The 22,745-nt window shown below is 41.2% G+C and overlaps 2 protein-coding genes across 2 annotated transcripts; both read right to left on the bottom strand.

Annotated features, from left to right (window-relative positions):
* On the bottom strand, positions 1 to 3,652 carry LOC139161777 (disintegrin and metalloproteinase domain-containing protein 20-like). The gene is made up of 2 exons (XM_070741404.1): positions 3,524 to 3,652; positions 1 to 2,241 (listed from the first exon to the last, which is right to left on the bottom strand). The coding sequence occupies exons 1-2, from the start codon at positions 3,650 to 3,652 to the stop codon at positions 1 to 3; spliced, it is 2,370 nt and encodes a 789-aa protein (XP_070597505.1).
* Positions 3,653 to 12,087: 8,435 nt separating this feature from the next.
* Positions 12,088 to 14,262, bottom strand: LOC139157573 (disintegrin and metalloproteinase domain-containing protein 20-like). The gene has a single exon (XM_070734473.1). The coding sequence runs from the start codon at positions 14,260 to 14,262 to the stop codon at positions 12,088 to 12,090; it is 2,175 nt and encodes a 724-aa protein (XP_070590574.1).
* Between the last annotated feature and the right edge of the window lie 8,483 nt (positions 14,263 to 22,745).

Genomic DNA, 22,745 nt, shown 5'->3' with positions numbered 1-22,745 from the left:
TTATACTGGTGTTCCTTCATCATTTGATTTCGTAGCATGGACTCTTCCCTGAACGTTTCCCAGTGGGTTTCTGAGCCCTTTCTTGAACCAGATCACCAGGCCGGTACAAACAATTGTGAGAAAAAAAGCACCGAGTATTCCAACTACAGCTGAGGCTTTGATGTTAGCTTTACTCTGTATGATAACTGGAGATGGCCCACTGTCTATGCTACCTCCGTAGCCTCTATTTCTGCAGTCTGGAGGGGCCCATCCAACATCACAGTGACAGTGTTTGAGAGTGTTACAAACTCCCCGGTTGTGGCACTTTGTCACATTACAGTCATAGTTCAAAATGGACACATTGACACAACTACCTTCAATACACATCATGTTATTGCCACAAGGAGTACCATCTCTCACTGCTCCAATATCATTTCCCTTCTTCCCAGGGTGGTAGTCAGTGCTCCAGCAGTCATTAACTCCGGTGGAAGTATGAATGATTGTAGTGTGATCCTCTACAAAAGGCATTTGTATATTTTTGCACTGGATACGGCCACACAGGCTATCCCCAGAATCACATTTCTTGTAAATTCCATGTTTAAGGCCACAGTTGCCAAAGCGATCACCTTTAGTATTTACTTTTGTGAAGCAAACCTCAGAAGCGACTGTTGCTCCACTACCGAATATCATTTTGCACTGCAATTCATGAGTCGTGCAGTTCCCATGATAACAATACACACCATCATCGCACACGGCACCATCTTGGACATGTAGATCTTCTGGACACTGCTCTGAAGTCCCATTGCAATATTCAGGGAAATCACACTTGCCAATCTTCTCTCTGCAAAGAGTTCCACGTTGACGATATTTGCAGTTAGCACAGCACAGTCCAAAGGCACAAACAGCATCAGGGCGCAACATACAATTAGCTTGACAGCAGGGATCTGACTTGCATTGTGTTGCTGACCCACAGTCGCACTGCTCTCCCTTTTCCACTCTTTTGTTACCACAGGATGTGAATGAAAATGTTGGGAGAGCAGTGTCTGGTGGGACAAGTAAGCACCCAGTGTTTCTGTAGTGGAAATAATCCTTGTAACTGCAATTACTAAATTTATCTGTCTCTGCTGCATAGGGTGCCATAATGCATTCGATCTTTTCACAGTGACAAAATCGGTCATCATGCTCCATTCCAAGCACATGTCCCTGTTCATGAGCAAATATGACAGATATATAAAACAAACTGGGAGTCATATAGGATTCAATAGCACTTGCGCCATAAATGCTACATATAGTACCTATATAGGCAAGTCCTACTGTTGGCCCATAATTTTTATAAGCAAAAAAGTGACCAACATCATTCTTTAAAATGTGAACTAAAGTGTCTGTTCTCCATTTATTAAATGAAAAAAGCGTGTCATCTGCTATAGGACTAACATTTATGAGATTTCTATGTGACCAGATCATTAAGCCTGTTATTGATAAATGCACAGAAAGTGATTCATAGAATGAATTTGCAGTGTGGACAATATCTAGAACTTGCAAGGTAATAAAGGATTCATTTCTGTGAAACTGCAAATATCGTTCATGATCAATCACAATTGCTACCTTAACATATCTCGTGTGGGGCCACCAGGATTTTGCAAAAACTGCTTTGATTCCAAGGTATTGTATTTCAGGAATTATGTCCTGTTGATGGCTCTGCTCTTTGTCTCCTACTCCGGAGATTATTTGGACAGCCCCTTCCTCTGCTTCTAACCGAAAAACCACATGTTGAAAGGTAGAAGATTCCTGGACTGGTTCAATTTCATAGGTCTTATTTTCCATTTGCACAAGACCTCTTAGTCCTCCTGAACATGTACTGAGGGTGACTCGGGAAGAGGACTTTCCCTGTATAAATCCATGGTAGAAACAGTCAACGTTGATAAATGGATGGTCCACTTGGAGATCTCCTGCTGTATCATAGGTGAAAACAGGAAATATCTTAGGGATGAAATTCTTTCTTTGCCTGAGAAACACCACATATGGATTTCCATCAATGTGAAAGAGATAGCTCACATACTGATGTTCTTCTTGCCCATACTTAGGAGATAATTTTCTTGGGATGATCACGTCGTAAGCAGCATATCTGAAGCCTCGAGGAGGTGCCTGTCTAGGAGCTGTATTTTGGATGGTATTAAGCAATATCACACTCAATAATGCCAGACAGGTACTCATTTTTTCAGAATGAGGGTAGAACCTGACCTTATTCTCAAAAAGAAAGAGCTAGAGCTAGAGAAAGAAACTTAAAAGATTTGAAAATGAGGATTCTGAACATGCCGGTAGCAACAGAAATACAATACTTTTCTGGAATGGAGGCGGAGTTTAAACAACCAATGTAGAATAACTACTGTTCATGTCCTATTGCCCTCTAATTTATCTAATAGGAATAAACTATATATTTTCTCTGTGTGGCCCAAGGTGTGAATAATGTGAGTGGATAGTCAAGAAGTCTATCACAGCAGGAGACGTGTGGCTTTGTAAGAATTTGTAATCAATAACCTGCTGAAACTTCTAATTTCTAATTCATGCTTGTTTGGGTTTTCCTCCTTTCCTCCAAGTCATGTTTGGCTAGAAAAGGATCTGAGGTTTTTTTTCATACCAAATGGCTCAGTCTTTGCCTTAAGAATTTTCATATGGGAGAGAATCTGTTAAAAACCACAGGGTTGCACTCTTAGCACAAAATGACCAAAATGACACCCTAAGACACTCTCCTCTTTTTTTCCATCCCTGTCTCCTCCCCACCCTTGTGTGTGTATACACACTCTTGAACCATTTCCAAAAACAGGTGAAGGCTGGGTTTTTTTCTCTCTTATTCTTTGGTTGCTTTTTATCATATGCTTTAAATCAAGAGTCACTTCTCTCTCTCTCTTTTGTTTCTTTCTCTTTCCTCTCATTCTCTGTCTCAATCATTTTCTCATTTCTCTTTTTTCCTCCCCTTTTTGCTCATTTCTCTCTCTCTCTCCCTTCCTCTCCTTCTCTCTCTCTCTCTCGCTTTCTTTCTCTCTCTCTCCTCTTGCTTTCTTTCTCTCTCACTCTTGCTTTCTCTCTTTTCTTTCTCTCTTGCTTTCTTTCTCTCTCACACTCTTTCTCTCTCTTTCTCTCTCTCTTTATTTCTTTCTCTCTCTCTCTTTCTCTCTCTCTTTCTTTCTCTCTCTCTTTCTTTCTCTCTCTCTTTCTCACTCTCACTCTCTCAGCAAAAAGTTGCGAGACCGGAACTTGAGCTTCCTTCTTCGCGGCACACCTGACCATGTCTCATGGCACACTAGTGTGCCACGGCACACTGGTTGAAAAACACTGCTCTAGATGTTAATTCCAAATGTTTTGGAGGGAAACTTTGAACAATCATATTTGGGCGGGTTTTTCAATCATTATGATTGGTTAAGGCCCTATGGGCCAAGAGTAGAAATTACAGGCATTGCCTGCTGTTCCTCAGTTACAGATTTAATCAATAAATGCTGTTGCATCTATGCTGGTTTGTTTCTTACCTACTGCAGCCCACTACTACATAATAGTGGCAATGGGATGCTGCAGAGGAGAGAGCTGCTGCTATCCAAGAGACTGAAGTCACAGGGTGATAGGCTAGATAACGAGCCCCAGCAGGACTACTCCTGACCCCTGCCTGCCAGTTAGCCATGTTGGAGGTATGCTAAAGTCACTGGGTGTCAGACTGGATAAAGAACCCTGGGGAAAACATTCTCCATGCCCTGCCTGCCAGTAAGACACCCTGGAGGCACAGACCTATCCGAGAGATCCATCCCCAGGACTCCTAAGTGCAGCTCACCACCAACTGCAGCAGTGCAGACATTAACTAGTACACAGAGGCCTTCTCAAATGACTAAACTGGGAAGACTCAACAAGTTCAATATTACTCATCCAGAACAGTGGAGCTCATACATCTGCCGAGTAGACAACTATCTCCAGACTAACCAGGTCATGGATGATGGCCAGAAGGCAGCAACCCTGTTATGTCTCTGTGGACAAGCCACGTTTGAAAACTTGATAGCACCAGCGAGCATAGAGACAGTGGCCTATACAGACCTCAAGAAAAAATTAAGGGAACATATTGAGCCTAAACTTTTTGTCATCACCCAGTGCCATGCATTTGAGCAGTGAGAACAAAGGTCCTTGGAATCTCCAGCACAGTTTGTGGAAGCCCTTTGCCAAGCTTTGCACCAGGGCAAGTTCCATGATCTGGAGGAAGGTCCCAGAGACAGACTCATTTGTGGCCTGCGTAACAGTGAATTAAAACAGCGCCTATTCATCATGGAGAAACTGACCTTCCAAGATGCATTGAAGGATGTCATGGCAGATGAGGCTGCTGGGGGGAGGGCGTGAAGACTCTCTGGCTACCAAAAACACACATCAGACTCCCTGCAATCCACCAATAGACTGCACAAGGCTTGGGAGAGTTCAGTGCAAGCAATGAAATACATCACTTGAGGAGAGAGTCCCCCAGATGGTCATGTTCCACAAAACAAGCAACTCCTCCACAAAACTGCACAAGCTGCATGGGACAGCATGAAAGAGCAGAATGCACATGCTGCACATTTCCAGAGTTTGCAGATGTCATCATCAGTGTGAAACAGAACTTGCAACACAGGAATATGAGGGGCAAAGGCCCTCAGGACATAACAGAATTGAATACTGCTCCGAAAGGCGTAGCATCCAACATACAGGGGCCCAATAGCCCATCAAAGAAAAGATAAGACTCCAAATAAAACTTCAAGGGGTCCCATTGATACTGGATCAGCCCTGTCCATTATATTGTCCATGATTTTCAATCACGTTTGCAAATGTAGCTGACAGCAGGTCCCACTCAAATCATCAAGCTTAGTACTAACAGACTTTCAGAGTCACTGTGTTCCTATAAGGGGCAAAGCTACTATTAAGGTACAATTTAGAGAGTTTGAGGGTTCCTTCAGCATAGTGGTTGTAGAAAGGCTGTGCACTAGCCTCATAGAACTAGACTGGTTTGAGGCCCTGGGCAGCAGGGTAATAGGTATCAATCAAACCTAAATAGCTGACCTGGAAGTGGTAATACTGATGTATTCAGCACTTAGTTGGGGCAATGCAAAGGAGCACTCATTTCTCTTAACCTCAATCCAGCAGTAACTCCAATCTGACTAAAACTGTGCAGGGTTCTCTTTGCATTGAAGCCAAAAATTGATGTGAAACTAGACAAACTGGTACACAGGGAGTGCTCCAACCTGTGGTCTTTAGGTATTGGGAAACTCTCATAGTGACCTCACTTAAGCCTAATGGGGACATTCACATCTGTGCAGACTAGAAGTGCACCATAAGCAAAGCACTATGGCAGCATGCTTATGCTGTGTCAGTGGTAAGCCACATCCTCACCTCACTCCAGGGAATCTTCACTAAACTAGACCTCACCCAGATCTACCAGCAGCTATTGGTAGATGACACTACCTCAGAAGCAAAAACAAAAGTCACACACAGAGGAGCATTCCGAGTGAGTCGTTTGCAATTTGGGGTAAGTGTAGCACCAGGCTTGTTCCAAAGTATTATAGAATGAACACTGAAGAACATTCCTGGTGTCTGCCCATACTATGATGATGTCCTTATCATGGGGGAATCAGCGGCAGTCCTGGTGGAATGTCTCCACCATAGTACTCCAATGTTTCCACAAGGTAGGCCTAAAACTCAAGAGGAAAAAGTGCCAGATTGGTGTGGAATCCACAGTATTCTTGGGGTTCCATATCGACACTGCCAGAATACACCCAATCCTGCAAGCCCCCACACCAAAATCCAAGGGAAAGCTTCAGGAATTCTGGGTCTGCTCAATTTTTACCACTCCTTCTTACTGCATAAGGCTGCCCTGGCAGAATCACTGCATTGCCTACTGGACAAAAGAAGCATCCTGGGTCTGGTCCAGTACTCAAGACAAAGCATTCAAGATGGTAAAATCATTGTTATTCTCGAGCTCATTTCAATGAAACCCTAACCTGTGATGCTTCACCATATGGCATTGCGGCAGTACTAAGTCACAAGATGCCTGATGGTAGAGATGCCACCATTGCATACTATTCTAAAACCCTATCATTGTCTGAAAGGAAGCCCTTTCCATAGTGAGTGGCATTAAGAAGTTCCATGACTTCTTATAAGGATGAACTTTCATCATCTTTACAGACCACAATCTTTCACTTGGTCACTTCACAGGAGACACCACAGATCCTGTCACCATGAATGCTATGATGGTCCATTTTCATGGCTGCATACTCATGCCAACTAGTCAACAAATCAGGCAAGGAAATGGGCCATACTGACACTCTCAGCTGACTGTCTCTACAACAGAGTGAGCTGGATCTGGCCCCAGCTTGTCGTATTCTGGCAATCCAGGACCTGCCTGAAACACGCCTATATGCAGGTGATGTTGCAACTTAAACCACCAGAGACAGTGGCAAATCTGAGTCAATATGAGTGGCAATGTTGACAAAAAAACAAACAAACAAACTTCTGCAACCCTCTTTTACATGGTGCCTCTTCGGTCCAATTACGTAGATTTTTTTTATCAGCCCAAAGATAATAGGTGGGGAAAGCTAACACATCACCGACCAACCCCACAGAATGGTCTATATGTATCCTACGGATTAGCCTGAGTGGTTCAAACAAGGCTGCCATATGCATATGCATGCAGCAATGCTCAAATCACAGGAGTTTTATTTCCCCTTTGGTCACCAGTGGCTGTCACCTGCATGTGCCCAGACCTTACTCCAAAGATCCCCAAAAGAGAGTGAGTGCAAGCTGACAGGAGTCTGCATTTTTGAAAGGAGCTTCCTTCTCCTACCCCCTTCTTTTTTTAAGCTTGGGGACCACTGACCTCACAGGGGTGGAGTGGGTGGGGGCAATGATGGGCTGCCAAAATTTTTACTGCCACACTGTTGGTGTGGCTTATTTTGTGGGTGTGGCATGATGGTCATGTTACCAGGTGGGAGTGGCTTGGTGACCATGTGGCCAGGTGGGAGTAGCTTGACAATCATGTGACTGGGGGGTGCCTTAAAGGTGACATGACTGGGTGGGAGTGGCTTACCAACCAAGATAAGTTTTCAAATAGGTGCTTGGACTCTTTTTCAGTTGATTAAGTCACATTATTTGAATTATCACAAAAGGACAAATGATAGGCAGCATTATTTGTTGAGGAGCACAGTAACAGTTTAATGTTTTGTACTGAACCCACAAGGTTCAGTATGATAAGAGATTAGGCAAGTAGCTCAATTTTCTTTAATTGCTATAAAGGTTCAGTTCTAGATTGAATGATTAAAGTGTTTATGGGTAAAAACATACTATGTAATGATTTCCTATTTTAAAAGTAATTAAGGATCATACTAAGGTACTAGAGAAGGAAGGACAATAAAAAACTATTAACTATTCAATAAATAGTGCATAAATTTAATACCCCCACTGTGTGCCCCCGCCATGGGGTCAGCAGAGCCCATTACTGGAGGGGGGACAACCGGCAGGGGAATGTTTGTAGCTTCACATTCCTGGCCCCCATTAGATCTGCCTTTCATCTCCCTCATTCTGATCACACACGTGTGCATTCAGACACGTGCGCGTGTGCACACACACACACACACACACAGAGAGAGAAAGAGAGAGAGATACACAGGCTGAAGGAAAGAAACAGTTCCCTTAAAAGGGAGAGGCTGCATACAGACGTGCACTCCCTGGGAAACACTCCAAGAGCTTCATTTTCCATTTGATCACCCACATGTTAACCCCCGTTGAAGTCCACATGTCATAGAAGAGCCAACTTTGTCTACCCCTGGGCTAGAGCATTGTTTCCCAACCTTGGCAACTTGAAGATGTTTGGACTTCAACTCCCAGAATTCCCCAGCCAGCATTTACTAAAGCATTTGCTGGCTGGAGAATTCTGGGAGTTGAAGTCCAAATATCTTCAAGTTGCCAAGGTTGGGAAACACTGGGCTAGAGGATAACGCTGGACTCAGAGAGGAAACTCAGGAGGATGTATGACACAGAACACTTTCTCTTTCTGCCTTCCCTTCCTTCGATTGACTGGAGGTGAACTGTCCCATGTACCCAAAAGCCTGGAGTGAACCATATTTTGGCAAATAGGCCATGATGAAGGGCCTGGGATGGAACAGTTGGGCCCATTAGCCAGTTTGGGGTGTGAACAGTTTGGGGTGTGTCTGTTGCGGAGAAATGTTAGAAGTAAATGGGCCAAAGCGGAACTCTGGTGACAAAGCCGGTATGGCCAAGGGTACGAGGTGAACTTTCCTTGGAGAGGGGCGGCATACAAATCCAATTAAATAAATAAATAAATAAAATAAACCCCAGAGTGTTACACAGTTCTTTGTACATTTACTCCAACCACCAGTGAAGGGCTACCAAAAATTTTACTAATACAGTGGGCGTGGCTTATGCAGGACGCCCTGCATTTTCTTTCAACATCTTTCAGTGCAAATTGGGTGCTCTGGGGTGTACCTCCATTTTTGTTACCCCCCCATCCAGGCAGTAGCTCACCCCTGCCACCCCTCCTAAAATAAAAGCCGATGTATGCTTTCCTCATTTGCTCCACTAGGCTGGGACTTATTAAACTGAACTTACATGGTTTCCCAAATGTGTTAAGGCAGTATTTCCCAAAAGTGTGGTGCACGTATCCCCAGGGGTACGGGAAGAGTTTGGTGGGAGTACATGTTGCACCAGAGTTTGGTGGGGATATGCACTGAACCGTGGTTTATTATTTATTTATTTATTAGATTTGTATGCCGCCCCTCTCTGTAGACTCCAGGGAAAGATGCGTCTAATTCAACATTCTCATGAGTCAAGTCAAGAGAGTCTTGTGAGGCGTGAGATAGTCCGGTGTGACACAGCGTGAATATACCGCACATCGTTACAGAGACAACTTACGTACTTCGTTAATAGTTAGCGGTTTTTCCTGACGCCTGTGTATTTTTAGTTTTTGTATGATTTTTCTTATAGGAAAGGTTTATTTATTTATTTATTTATTTATTTTTATTTTATTACTTAGATTTGTATGCCGCCCCTCTCCGAAGACTCGGGGCGGCTCACAACACGTGGAAACAAATCATAAATAATCTGACAATTTAAAAATATTAAAGATTTAAAAAAGACCCCATATACTAACAGACATACACACAAGCATACCATACATAAATTAAACATGCCCAGGGGAAGATGTTTCAGTTCCCCCATGCCTGACGGCAAAGGTGGGTTTTAAGGAGTTTACGGAAGGCAGGAAGAGTAGGGGCAGTTCTAATTTCCGGGGGGAGTTGGTTCCAGAGGGCCGGTGCCGCCACAGAGAAGGCTCTTCCCCTGGGGCCCGCCAACCAACATTGTTTAGTTGACGGGACCCGGAGAAGGCCCACTCTGTGGGACCTAATCGGTCGCTGGGATTCGTGCGGCAGGAGGCGGTCTCGGAGATATTCTGGTCCAATGCCATGAAGGGCTTTAAAGGTCATAACCAACACTTTGAATTGTGACCGGAAACTGATCGGCAGCCAATGCAGACTGCGGAGTGATGGTGAAACATGGGCATACCTAGGTAAGCCCATGACTGCTCTTGCAGCTGCATTCTGCACGATCTGAAGTTTCCGAACACTTTTCAAAGGTAGCCCCATGTAGAGAGCATTACAGTAGTCGAACCTCGAGGTGATGAGGGCATGAGTGACTGTGAGCAATGAGTCCCGGTCCAGATAGGGCCGCAACTGGTGCACCAGGCAAACCTGGGCAAACGCCCCCCTCGCCACAGCTGAGAGATGTTTTTCTAATGTGAGCTGTGGATCGAGGAGGACGCCCAAGTTGCGGACCCTCTCTGAGGGGGTCAATAATTCCCCCCCCCCCCAGGGTGATGGACGGACAGATGGAGTTGTCCTTGGGAGGCAAAACCCACAGCCACTCCGTCTTATCCGGGTTGAGCTTGAGTCTGTTGACACCCATCCAGGCCCCAACAGCCTCCAGGCACCGGCACATCACTTCCACCGCTTCATTGACTGGGCATGGGGTGGAGATGTAAAGCTGGGTATCATCTGCATATTGATGATACCTCACCCCATGTCCTTGGATGATCTCGCTTGTTATGTGCTTCAGTACAAAATCACTGATTTTGATTATTTTTATAAAATACAGTGATACCTTGTCTTACAAACTTAATCGGTTCCGGGACGAAGTTCTTAAGGTGAAAAGTTTGTAAGACGAAACAATGTTTCCCATAGGAATCAATGGAAAAGCGATTAATGTGTGCAAGCCCAAAATTCACCCCTTTTGCCAGCTGCAGCGCCCGTTTTTGCGCTGCTGGGATTCCCCTGATTTTCCCCTCCATAGGAAACCCCATCTCTGGACTTCTGTGTTTTTGTGATGCTGCAGGGGAATCCCAGCAGGGAAATCCCAGCAGCGCAAAAATGAGCACTTCGCTGGCAATGGAAGTCCATAGGTGGGGTTTCCCAGTGAAGGGAGCATCAGTGAAATCGCAGCATCGCAAAAACACCAAAGTCCTCGAAACCCCACCTCTGGACCTCTGTGTTTTTGCAATGCTGAGATTTCACTGAGGCTCTCCTCGCTGGGAAACCCCACCTCCGGACTTCTGTTGCCAGCGAACCACCCGTTTTTGCGCTGCATCACAAAAACATGGAAGTCCAGAGGTGGGGTTTCCCATGGAGGGGAGCCTCAGGGGAATCTTGGCAGCGCCAAAACGGGCACTTCGCTGGCAACGGAAGTCTGGAGGCGGGGCATCCCAGCGGCAGCGGCGGTGGGTTTGTAAGGTGAAAATAGTTTGTAAGAAGAGGCTAAAAAATCTTAAACCCCGGGTTTGTATCTCAAAAAGTTTGTATGACGAGGCGTTTATAAGACGAGGTATCACTGTATAATTTTTATCCCTAACATAGATTATGGATCGCTGTATCTGGTTTTAACAGAAAAAGATGGGGAGTGGGAATCAAGCATATATGTGGCAACTTAAGACAGGGTAAGTTTTTATGGGCAGATCGGATGCCTTGAAGAAAACAGCTCCCTCCAGTCGAGAAGCAATAACTATTAAGAAATGTGACAGCATTTTTTTCTAGGTATTCTGCATTATGAAGGAAAACATCAAAAGATACTTTGAAAGCTTTATTTATATCCAGGGGTTTTTCAATAGATTAATAAAACAATAAATAAATACTGGGAACAAATAAGTAGTCTATGCCTTTCAACTGTCAAAGCAAAAGCAGAAATGAATAGTTTTGAAGTATGTGGAATGAATGAGGAAGTATAATGTCTCCTGTTTCACAACAGAAGCAATGAGAAGAAAGAGTTGGTTTTGGCATTGCATAGTCAGAGGAGTGGCAATGCATGGAAGTTCACAAGCCGAGCAGGATCACAAATAAGAAACGTAATATTGTAAAAATCCACAACGAGCTCGAAAAAGACAAGGCGGGATACAAATATCTCAAGAGGGCAGTTTCACATGTTTCCAACCAAGATTTGGCACTCAAAGAGAGCTGTTAAAAACATCTCATGGACATATTTAGTAGTCTTCTGTGATCTTTTCCTACTAACAAGAGCACACTGATTGTACAAGTGATCCTTTGTCCATCAAATGAAGATGGAAAATCCAAAGATGTCATAGCGCAACTAGTAGTAGAGATGAAAAAGATTTCTCTCTGGGTTATGAGGAATTTCCTACTGAATTCTTCTAGCATTATGACTATCCAATTGGAGAAGGCTACTGCAGGATTTGGTTTCTCTCCGTAGTTTCTACTGAAAATTAGGAATAAATTTTAGAACTGTTCACCTCTTGTGTGATATAGAAATTCAGATTAAAAGGATGCCTCTTAAATAAAAATAAAATATATAAGAAGTATTTTTCTTTCAAAGAAAGTTTTCCCCCCATAAATCAATCAATACTTGTATCTTGTATTTAAATACTGTATATATATTGACAAAACAAAATAAATAAAAATAAAATAAATCATGTTACAATGGAATTTAAAGCCAAGATTACCCCCCTCTTCAAGTCAGTTCATTCAATCTTTTTATCCATTGGTCCCAAACTTTATATTTGATACCTTGTAAGTTGTTATGGTTTATGATTTACTGTTGAGATTCTTCTTGTGTTGATTCTCTCGGATGAATTTTGGCCCTCCATCTCCTAAACATGGGCAGTAGTGTATTTTTGAAATGTACAACCACAGCAAAAGAAATAATACTACCACAAAGGCCATATATTAATCCTCCCACCATTCCAGATACTGCAAAATATCTACCGGTATACAGTGGTCCAGGAGGTCCACTGTCTATGCTGCCCCCATAACCTTCATATTGACAGTCAGGAGGACTCCAGCCATATTCACAGTGACAATGTTTACGACTATTGCACACTCCCCGATAATGGCACTTTGTGATATTACAATCATACATTAATCTGGCTATATTGATACACTCCTGATTGACGCATATCATGCCACTGCCACAAGGGGTGCTATCCTTCACTGCACCAATATCTCTGTCGACTCCAAGATGGTAGTCAATACCCCAACATTTCTTATTGTCCACGGAAGTTTGAATTATTGTATTGTGTTCCTCCAAAGAGGGCAATCTTCTCACATTTTCACACTGGATACGGCCACACAGGACATTCTCAACTTTACATTTTTTATAGTGCTTATAACTAAGGCCACAGTTTCCAAAGCGATCACCTTTGGTATTAATTTTCCTGAAGCAAACTTTAGAAGCAGCTATTGCTCTTTTGCCAAAAATTGTTTTGCACTGTTTGTCGTGAGTGTTGCAATTCCCATTGTAGCAATATGCACCATCTGAGCATGGGGTACCATCCAGCACATGAAAATCTTCAGGACACCTTTCAGAAGTTCCATTGCAGTATTCAGGAAGATCACAACTGCTAGTGTATGCTCTGCAAACAGTTCCAGCTTCTCGATACTGACACTTGTCACAACATAAGCCAAATGCACAAGCAGCACCAGGACGCAACATACAATTAGATTGGCAACAAGGATCTGACTTGCATTGAGCTTCAGAACCACAATCGCATTGCTCTCCACGATCCAGTACCTGGTTTCCACAAAATTTGATGGTGTATATTTTACTTGGATTTGGTAGATCTAGTAAACACTTTGCATTTCTGTTCTTGAAATAACCCTGATAGCTACAATTGCTGAACCTATCGTAGCCTGAAAGGACTTTAGCCATAATACACTGAACTCTTTCACATGAACAATATTTTCCATCATGGGTCATTCCAAGATTATGTCCCAGCTCATGAACAAATATTAAAGACATAGTGACCAAGCTTGTGGTTACGTATTGTTCAACAGCAGATCCATATTTATCTTTACAAATTCCTCCTACATATGCTACTCCAGGATCACTAAAATGCTTGAATGCAAATAAATGAGCAGCGTCATTCTTTAGACGTCTTTGTAGTGATCGTCTTCTCCAAACACTGAAAGATCTAAGAGTCTTATCTATGTCCCACTTAAGGTTTATGGGATTCTTTTGGGTCCAGATTTCTAGTCCAGCTAAAGACAGTTTAACAGACAGTGGTTCATACATTGAATTTGCCAAATGAAGAATATCTATTACTTTCATAGCAACTAGAGTTTTATTTTTGTTGAATTTCAAATATCGTTTATGATCTATCACAAAAGCAATCTCTGCATGTCTAGTGTGTGGCCACCACTTGGAAGTACTTCTGTCCTGTAGGTTTTCCATTTCTGGCATAATGGCCTTTTGATACCATTCCTCTCTTTTTGTTAGTCCACATTTCATTGAGATAGCACCTTGTTCCAGAGAATATACAACATGCTGAAAGTTAGCAGATGCCTCCACGGGCTCAATTTCATACGTTTTATTTTCTAATTGCAAAATACCTCTGAGTCCTCCTGAGCAAAAGCTAAGAGTGACCAGAGAAGAGGGTTTGTTCTGAACAAAGCCATGATAAAAGCAATCGTCTCTGATGACAGGTTGGTCCATCAGGAGAACTCCTTCTTCGTTATAATAGAACAGAGGGAAGTGTTTAGGCACTAAACCCCACTTCCGTCTGAGATGCACCACTTGGTTATTCCCTCCAATCTTCAGGAAATAGCTTACATGTTCTGGTTCCTCATGTCCAGACTTGGGAGTCAATTTCCTTGGAATGATGGTTTCATAAGAAATACGTCTAAAGTTTGGAGGCCAACTCTCTTCAATAGTCTCAGCCAAGCTCTTCCTCAACAGCATCACAAACAGCCATGAAATATACATATCCATTTCCCATCAAGAGAAAGAAACCCATCAATGTAGGACCTCTGACCCCTTATTTGTGGAAAGAGAGTCAATTATAACTTTTGTGGACTAGAGAAAAATAAGGAAGAATGTATACAAATCAGAAGTTGAAAAGTTCCGACCATAGCAACAATGTTTGGAATTCTTTGGAATATGGGTGGAGCTTAATAGAACAAGAACAAATACTGATAGCCAAAGAATAGACAATATTAAGTTTTGAATTTGAGCACACACCCCTTATAGGAGAGTTGGAAATAATCCATAAAATGGGCCAATACAGACCAGCAACTTCGCTTGTTTAAAAGATACTTGAGATGCTCTATAATTTGAATGATCCATGATAGAGGAGACAGGAACAAGCATCCTTCAAATTTTTCCACCTATCCTGGAAAGAAATGTTCCAATTTTCAGCAAAAGAGAGAACAGTTTTAAACAATTATGGTGACTGACTGGACTTAGTGAGAATAAAAATATTCCAGCAGAAAATGAAGAAGTAATAAAAGAGCTGATGGATTTTAATTGTGGTTTCTTGTTACTACAACTTCCTGCTTGAAATATTGTATTATTTGAATGATCCATGATAGAAATAAAATCCGCACTATCTTTCTATTAAAAAATAGAAAAACAAAACATTTGGGGATATTCCAGATTGACCCAAGAACTAAAATTGTTGATTCTAGTTCTTGATTCTTGACCTATTGATAGCTTCGCATGCTTAAAAATGTTTAAATGGTACAAACAGTTTTGAAATTAATGTTAAAGTAAATTAGAGTAAAATTCTATGTTGAGTGTATTGAACTCCTTAAAGGTTGGACATTAAATTTTACTTTAAAAATTGAGGGTTCATCAACACACAAGATATGGTCATGTGATCATCTGGTATATTTTGGAATGATATTTTACTGTATAAGTCTCTGAGCCGTGGTGGCATAGTGGTTAGAGTGCAATACTGAAGGCTACTTCTGCTGACTGCCGCCTGACTGCAATTTGGCAGTTCAAATCTCCCTAGGCTGAAGGTTCACTCAGCCTTCCATCCTTCTAAGGTCGGTAAAATGAGGACCCATATTTTTGAATGCAATATGCTGACTTTGTAGACCGCTCCAAATACGAACCGCTCTAAACTTGACTGTAAAAAATATGATTTCAACAATCGAGTTATCGAAGCGTGGAACTCATTGCCGGACTCAATTGTGTCAACCCCTAACCCCCAACATTTCTCCCTTAGACTCTCCACGATTGACCTCTCCAGGTTCCTAAGAGGCCAGTAAGGGGCGTACATAAGTGCACTGGTGTGCCTTTTGTCCCCTGTCCAATTGTCTTTCCTTTCTCTCACTTATCATATATATTTTCTTTCTTTCATATATCCTCTCCTCTAAGTTCACTTTACCCTTATATATATTACTACATGTCTATTTTTCTTCCTATGTATTTGTGTATTGGACAAATGAATAAATAAATAAAATTTACAGAGGGCTTTAAAGCACTGTAAAGTGGTATATAAGTTTAAGTGCTATTGTTATTGCTATAAGTGGATTTATGGGAAAATCTGTAAATGTTAAAGAAGTGTATGTTAAATTGAATTATAATACTGAAGCTTTGCAGTTTGACTGTTTATCAGGGAATTATTATGCAGTCATGGTTAAAAGAATCATAATGAGAAATTGGGAAAGTGATGTTATGTCAGATGCTAAGGAATGGCTGTTAAAATGTGTTTTGAAAAAGGCAATACAGATTGTCCTCATTTAATGATCACAATTAGAACTCACAAGTTGGTCATTAACAAAAGAGGTCACTGAGAGAAACAGCAATTATGCTTATGAGTTTCAGCTTTCCTTTGCTTTACAGACCTGCAAAGGTTATAAATGTGAGGATTGGTCATAAGGTTACTTTTTCATCATTGTCATAACTATAAAGAATTCCTGCAGGATAACCTGCATTTTCAACTATGCAAAAGATGAAACAATATGTACTGCTTTGACCGATACTTTGTGATAATTTATAAGGATATTTTAAATAGATCATAGTAGCTTATGGTATGTATTTCAAAGCCAGTAAAAATTAGGATGTTTAGTATAATAGGTAGATTTTGTTTATTTCTTTTTTAGTTTATATGGGGATTTTTATTCTTTACGTCTCTTGGGGGAAGTCTATTATTTTTTTAAATGTAAAGATTATTTCATTTAATTATGAGATGCATCAATATTTTATATTTTGCAACCTAAAAAAAGAAATAATCAAAATAGTGTTCTTCCAACTAAAATATTTCTTATAATGCAAATTTATGCATATATTTCTAATATACAGCACTATTATCTCCTTTATTTGTATACAATGTAACTTAGATATCTAATTATCCAATCAGACTCCATTTTATTTTATCCCTGGCTCGGATGGATTATCCTTGCAACAGAACTTTTAGCAATGCAAAGATGGGCAGCTCATGTTAGCAGGTTGCACAGGTATAAATCCTGAAATAGGAAATCAAGCCAACATAGTATTTCAGTTAAATATGCTTCCTTTCTTATTAGTGATTATGATTACCAGAATATCTCCGGGATCGTTTTCTGCCGCACGAATTCCAACGCCCAATAATGTCCCACAGTGTTGGCCTTTTCTGGGTCCCCTCGACTAAACAATGTCGTCTGGCGGGCTCCAGGGGAAGAGGTTTCTCTGTGGCGGCCCCGGCCCTCTGGAACCAACTCCCCCTGAAATTAGAACTGCCCCCACCCTCCTTGCCTTTCGTAAATTGCTCAAGACCCACCTATATCGCAGGCATGGGGGAATTGAAACATCTTCCCTGGGCTTATATAGTTTATGTATGGTAAGCTTGTGTTGTATGATTTTTAAATGATGGGTTTTAGATATTTTTTTAATATTAGATTCGTTACATTGTATACTGTTATTATTGTTGTTGTGAGCCGCCCTGAGTCTTCGGAGAGGGGCGGCATACAAATCTAATAAATTATTATTATTATTATTATTATTATTATTATTACTACTACTACTACTACTACTACTACTACTACTACTACTACTTATCCTGTTTAGCAACAAGATACTCTAATATATTTGCAATCAGCCTATTTTGTGTCTCTCTGTGTGTCATTTTGTATTTGGTTAAGGCACCAGGCTAAAAACTGGGAAGCCTTAAGTTGTAATCCCACCTTTGACACAAAGCCAGCTGGGTGAAATCGGGCCAGTCATTTTCTCTTAGCCCAAGGAAAAAAGCAAGGGCAAAGCATTTTGAAAATCCTTACCAAAAAAACTGCAGGTATTGTCCTGGCAGTATTCAAGAACTGTACACAATTGAAAGGAAGAAAAAAAATACAAAACATGCACAGATAGAAAGTGATATAAACCAATCAGTTCAACCTTTTATGGTGCTTCCCCCAAATTTGTGGTTCGCATTCTGGACATAAACTGTTTCAATTCCTACCCTCAAAACGTTGCTACAGAGCACTGCACACCAAGACTACTAGACCCAAGAACATTTTTTTTCACAAATGCCATCACTCTGCTAAACAAATTCCTTCAACACTGTCAAAATATTTTGTAAGTCTGTACTACTATTACTACTAGTTTTTTTCTCATCATTCCTATCACCCATTCCCTCCCATTTATGACTGTATGACTGTAACTTGTTGCTTGTATATTAAATATTTTTATTAATATTGTTTCCTCATTGCTTATTTGACCCCATGACAATCATTAAGTGTTGTACCACATGATTCTTGACAAATGTATCCTTTTCTTTTATGTACGCTGAGAGCATATGCACCAAGACAAATTCCTTGTGTATCCAATCACACTATTCTATTCTATTCTATTTGGAAAAGTAGGCATACCCTGGTACCACTGAAAATATGTCTTCCAGTGATCCCCAAAAGCATGCCTTTTCTGTTATGCCACCTGTCTATGGAATAGCATCAACCCCCCCCCCCTCCAAGTGTGCGGTTTGTAGTCTATTGCACTTCCAAAAGAGCTTTTCCAACAGGCATCAGAGTCAAGATGTTAGAAGTGAGCTGGTTGTATGTGATTAGTGGTTTTGCAGTTTTAATGAGTTTCACTATCCTTTTTATCATTGTTTGGTAAGGTTTATTGCAACCCTTTGAATTCATCTTGTTTGCTGCCAAGAGGTTTTTGGATAAATGGTCGTCCATGTAAATTCATGTATCAATAAAAAAAATTTAGAGGAGGCTCTTCTGAAAACAGGCAATAGGAATTATCCTTGCTAACTATGCATAATGTAGTCCAAAACATCTCAAGTCCACGAAGCTTCAATTAACATTGTTACATCATCTTGGCTATTTCTTACACACATTCTGAACATGATGCAGCTGCTGATCTTCATTCCTCTGAGACAAATCAAGTTCACCTGAAACTAGGTGATCTGACTTCTTAGTACAGAGTTGAGGTCATGCGAAAGAACCTTCTTCAGCATATCACCTTTTTGAAAAGCCTCTGCATTCTACATCAGTGGTTCCCAACCTTTGTTTGGCCATGCCCCACCTAAGCATCTCTAAAATCCTGAGGCCTCCCCACCCCTATGACATATAATTCTTATTATTCAAAAAGTGAACTACTCATGCGGAGGAAGCCTAAAAGGCCATTAACTAGGTTTAAACAAGGTTCCAATTGCCCCCATTAAAAATGAAATTGCCTCCCTGTTGGGCATGGGCCCCATGTTGGAAATCTGGGTTCTACATCCTTCAATCTGCACAGAGTGTATAGTCCTCTGCAATGTAAGCAGATATTGATATGTCTGAATCTATGTTCAGTGATTGAAAAAAAGGCGTTTATATTATGTGAGTTTGTTGCTTTGCATTTTTAATCTACTCAAATGTGATATCATGTACAGCGGTACCTCTACTTACAAACTTAATTCATTCCGTGACCAGGTTCTTAAGTAGAAAAGTTTGTAAGAATAAAAAAAATTTCCCATAGGAATCAATGTAAAAGGAAATAATGTGTGCGATTGGGGAAACCACAGGGAGGGGGGAGGCCCTGTTTCCTCCCAGGAGATTCCTAGAGAGGCCCCACAGAGGCTTCTCCCCGCCTTTTCTGGCCCTGTTTCCTCCCAGGTGATTCCTAGAGAGGCCCCACAGAGGTTTCTCCCCGCCTTTTCTGGTTACAGTTTCGGAAGCTCGGGTTTGTAAGTGGAAAATGGTTCTTGAGAAGAGGCAAAAAAATCTTGAACACCCGGCTTTATCTAGAAAAGTTTGTAAGTAGAGGCGTTTGTAGGTAGAGATACCATTGTAACTTATTTTCTGTTTCTGGTTTCTGTCACTTGCTCAGTGCAGTTTCACTGGCTAATGTATTTTCTTGAGCTATTGCAAATGTCCAATTCAGGGGGTGGAGAGCCTCTATTGGGGTTCTTCATCATAAACCCCATGAACATGCCTGTTATCTTTTCTAAAAATGCCCCCCAATTGGAGGTGTTAGTACAGGGTACATGTTTGTTAGGGTTTACCACTGTAAACTTGTACTATCACTTTAAACGTGTACTATCACTTTAACTGTTAAATATTCTAGGCTGGTTCGTCATAAGAGGGCGCCAGTACTCCTTCCCTCAAATGCCCCTGTGATGCTCATTTCTGCTCAGTCATTTTTACTTTGCCTGGATGGGGGGGGGGGAGGAGTGTATTTTGCTTAGTGCGTATGTTATTGTATTTGCTTAGTGCTTATCATCTTGTATTTGCTTAGTGCTTTTTATGGAATGTTTCTATCTTTCGTCTATATGTAAATAGTACTTATTAAGCATAACTAAGTCTGTGTCTTTGTTTCTTTGGCTTTATCACACACCCACGCTCTGTTAAAATTCTCTGCTCGGTGTATGTCGAAGGTCTCATAGCCTAGCTATATCGAGACATACACCGTACTCACTGAGAGTAGATAAAAGACATCTTCCTGACCCATTTAGTAGCCTTGTGTGATTTCCCATTGATTCTCCTTGATAACATTGGAGGATGGTATGATATTTGGTTTTATTGCAGTTCAGGAATCAAATGTTTAAATTATGAGGAAAGGGGGGTATCAGTGTCCATCATACTATGGAGGACTGGTGATCAATTCTAAAGCACAGGGTGGTCTTATATAAAGAAGACTTCTTATCAAGAGAAATTCTCTCCTCCAATTGGAGTCTTCCATGGAGTCTTCCAGCACACAGGGCAGATTCCAGTCTTGAACTCAATGCAGTCTGCCATGTTTAGGCTTGGGACTTTCCTACACAGAGTGTGTGCAGTTTGCACAGGTGGCCCTTGATGTAAAGAAGATAAGTCTAGGGCATGGGAAAGATGATGAGAAGAGTACTAATACTAGTAATGTGAAATAGGTTGATACCTGTGTAATCCATAAAAACCATCAGTGATTTTTGTTGTTGTTATTGCAACGTTTTCCTTCTCTTTGAAGTTGACTGCCAGGCTGGAAGACCCTACTTCAGGAGGATCAGCTTCTCCCAAACACCCATATTACGAGGGTTATCCAAAAAGTAAGGTTACAAAACCTTACTCTCGTGCGAAATATTCATGGGGAAGTTGATATTACCATTGTGTAGCGGGAAGCAAGCAGAAAAGAACAAGCAGTGCCAGTGATCATCGACTGCCAGTAGATCACCGATGAAGGTTAGAGATGAGTGTCCTCATTCCGTTTCCCTCCCAGTGCAGAATACGTGCTATAATACGCTATCTGAATGTTAAGGGTACGAACGCTGCTGCAATATTTGTGCACAATGGGTGCCCAAGATTTTTCTCGCCGATTGCTGTTTTGCATTTTTTTTGGCTGAAGGAAAATGGGTATGGTGCCACTGCATTGATTGATGTTTGCTCTCTGGAGTATGGTGATAAGCCCAAGTTTCATTTCCTGTCACTATACAGTTGAGAAAAGCCTTTAATCTCAAAACATAGAAACATAGATGACTGACGGCATAAAAAGACCTCATGGTCCATCTAGTCTGCCCTTATACTGTTTTCTGTATTTTATCTTAGGATGGATATATGTTTATCCCAGGCATGTTTAAATTCAGTTACTGTGGATTTACCAACCACATCTGCTGGAAGTTTGTTCCAAGGATCTACTACTCTTTCAGTAAAATGATATTTTCTCATGTTGCTTTTGATCTTTCCCCCAACTAAATTCAGGTTGTGTCCCCTTGTTCTTGTGTTCACTTTCCTATTAAAAAACATTTCCCTCCTGAACCTTATTTAACCCTTTAACATATTTAAATGTTTCGATCATGTCCCCCTTTTCCTTCTGTCCTCCAGACTATACAGATTGAGTTCATTAAGTCTTTCCTGATACATTTTATGCTTAAGATCTTCCACCATTCTTGTAGCCCGTCTTTGGACCCGTTCAATTTTGTCAATATCTTTTTGTAGGTGAGGTCTCCAGAACTGAACACAGTATTCCAAATGTGGTCTCACCAGCACTCTATATAGCGGGATCATAATCTCCCTCTTCCTGCTTGTTATACCTCTAGCTATGCATCCAAGCATCCTACTTGCTTTCCCTACCGCCTGACTGCACTGTTCACCCATTTTGAGACTGTCAGAAATCACTACCCCTAAATCCTTCTCTTCTGAAGTTTTTGCTAACACAGAACTGCCAATACAATGCTAAGATTGAGGATTCCTTTTCCCCAAGTGCATTATTTTACATTTGGAAACATTAAACTGCAGTTTCCATTGCTTTGACCATTTATCTAGTAAAACTAAATCATTTACCCTATTACAAACGCCTCCAGGAAAACGGTCAAGAAATTCTCGGGAGGAATTGACTGTCGATTTTGTGAGCTTCAGTAAGCATTTTGGGCACCCATTGCAGCAGCATTTATACCCTTAGCATTTAGGTAGAGTATTGCAATGCGCACTTCACACTTGGAGGGAAACGGAATGAGGACGCTCATCTCTAACCTTCACCACAACGCCAGTCAATGATCTACTGACCACTGGCACTGCTCGTTCTCCTCCGCTGCCTTGCCGCTACACGATAGCAATACCAACTTCCCCCGTGAACATTCCCAGCAAGAGCTACGTGCCTTGTAACCATACTTTTCGGATAATCCACATATATTTCAGCTAGAATTTTGAAAAGGCAATGCTAGATTATTTGTATACTTGTATGCCACCCCGGGTCGTCGGAGGGGGGCAGCATACAAGTCTAATAAATAATAATAATAATAATAATAATAATAATAATAATAATAATAATAATAATAATAATAATAATTTTCTTCTTCTTCTTTGATAATTAACTAATGTAGTAAATTCCCAATGAAATGTTTTCAGCATGTACCGGAGCATTGGTTCCCAGGCAATAAAACAGACCTTTTACAAATGACACTGCCTGAAATTAAGTTCAATTTTTTTTCAGCATTATAAATTAATACTCAAATTCCAGAGGCTCAAGTACATTTTATATAATAATATCCATTAACTCTTCTGAACATACTTGATATACTTCATTTCCGTGAC

The sequence above is a fragment of the Erythrolamprus reginae genome, chromosome 1 (assembly GCF_031021105.1).
Source record: "Erythrolamprus reginae isolate rEryReg1 chromosome 1, rEryReg1.hap1, whole genome shotgun sequence".
Classification (NCBI taxonomy): domain Eukaryota; kingdom Metazoa; phylum Chordata; class Lepidosauria; order Squamata; family Dipsadidae; genus Erythrolamprus; species Erythrolamprus reginae.
Note: the sequence above shows the minus strand (reverse complement) of the source record. Positions and strands in the feature narration are given on the sequence as shown.

Bases quoted from the DNA above. Each gene is read 5' to 3' on its own strand.
- LOC139157573 (XM_070734473.1), bottom strand. From the start codon at position 14,262: ATGGATATGTATATTTCATGGCTGTTTGTGATGCTGTTGAGGAAGAGC.
- LOC139161777 (XM_070741404.1), bottom strand. From the start codon at position 3,652: ATGGCTAACTGGCAGGCAGGGGTCAGGAGTAGTCCTGCTGGGGCTCGT. The intron at 2,242-3,523 runs GTAGTAGTGGGC...CTCTAGCTCTAG, and splicing joins CATCCCATTGCCACTATTAT to CTCTTTCTTTTTGAGAATAA.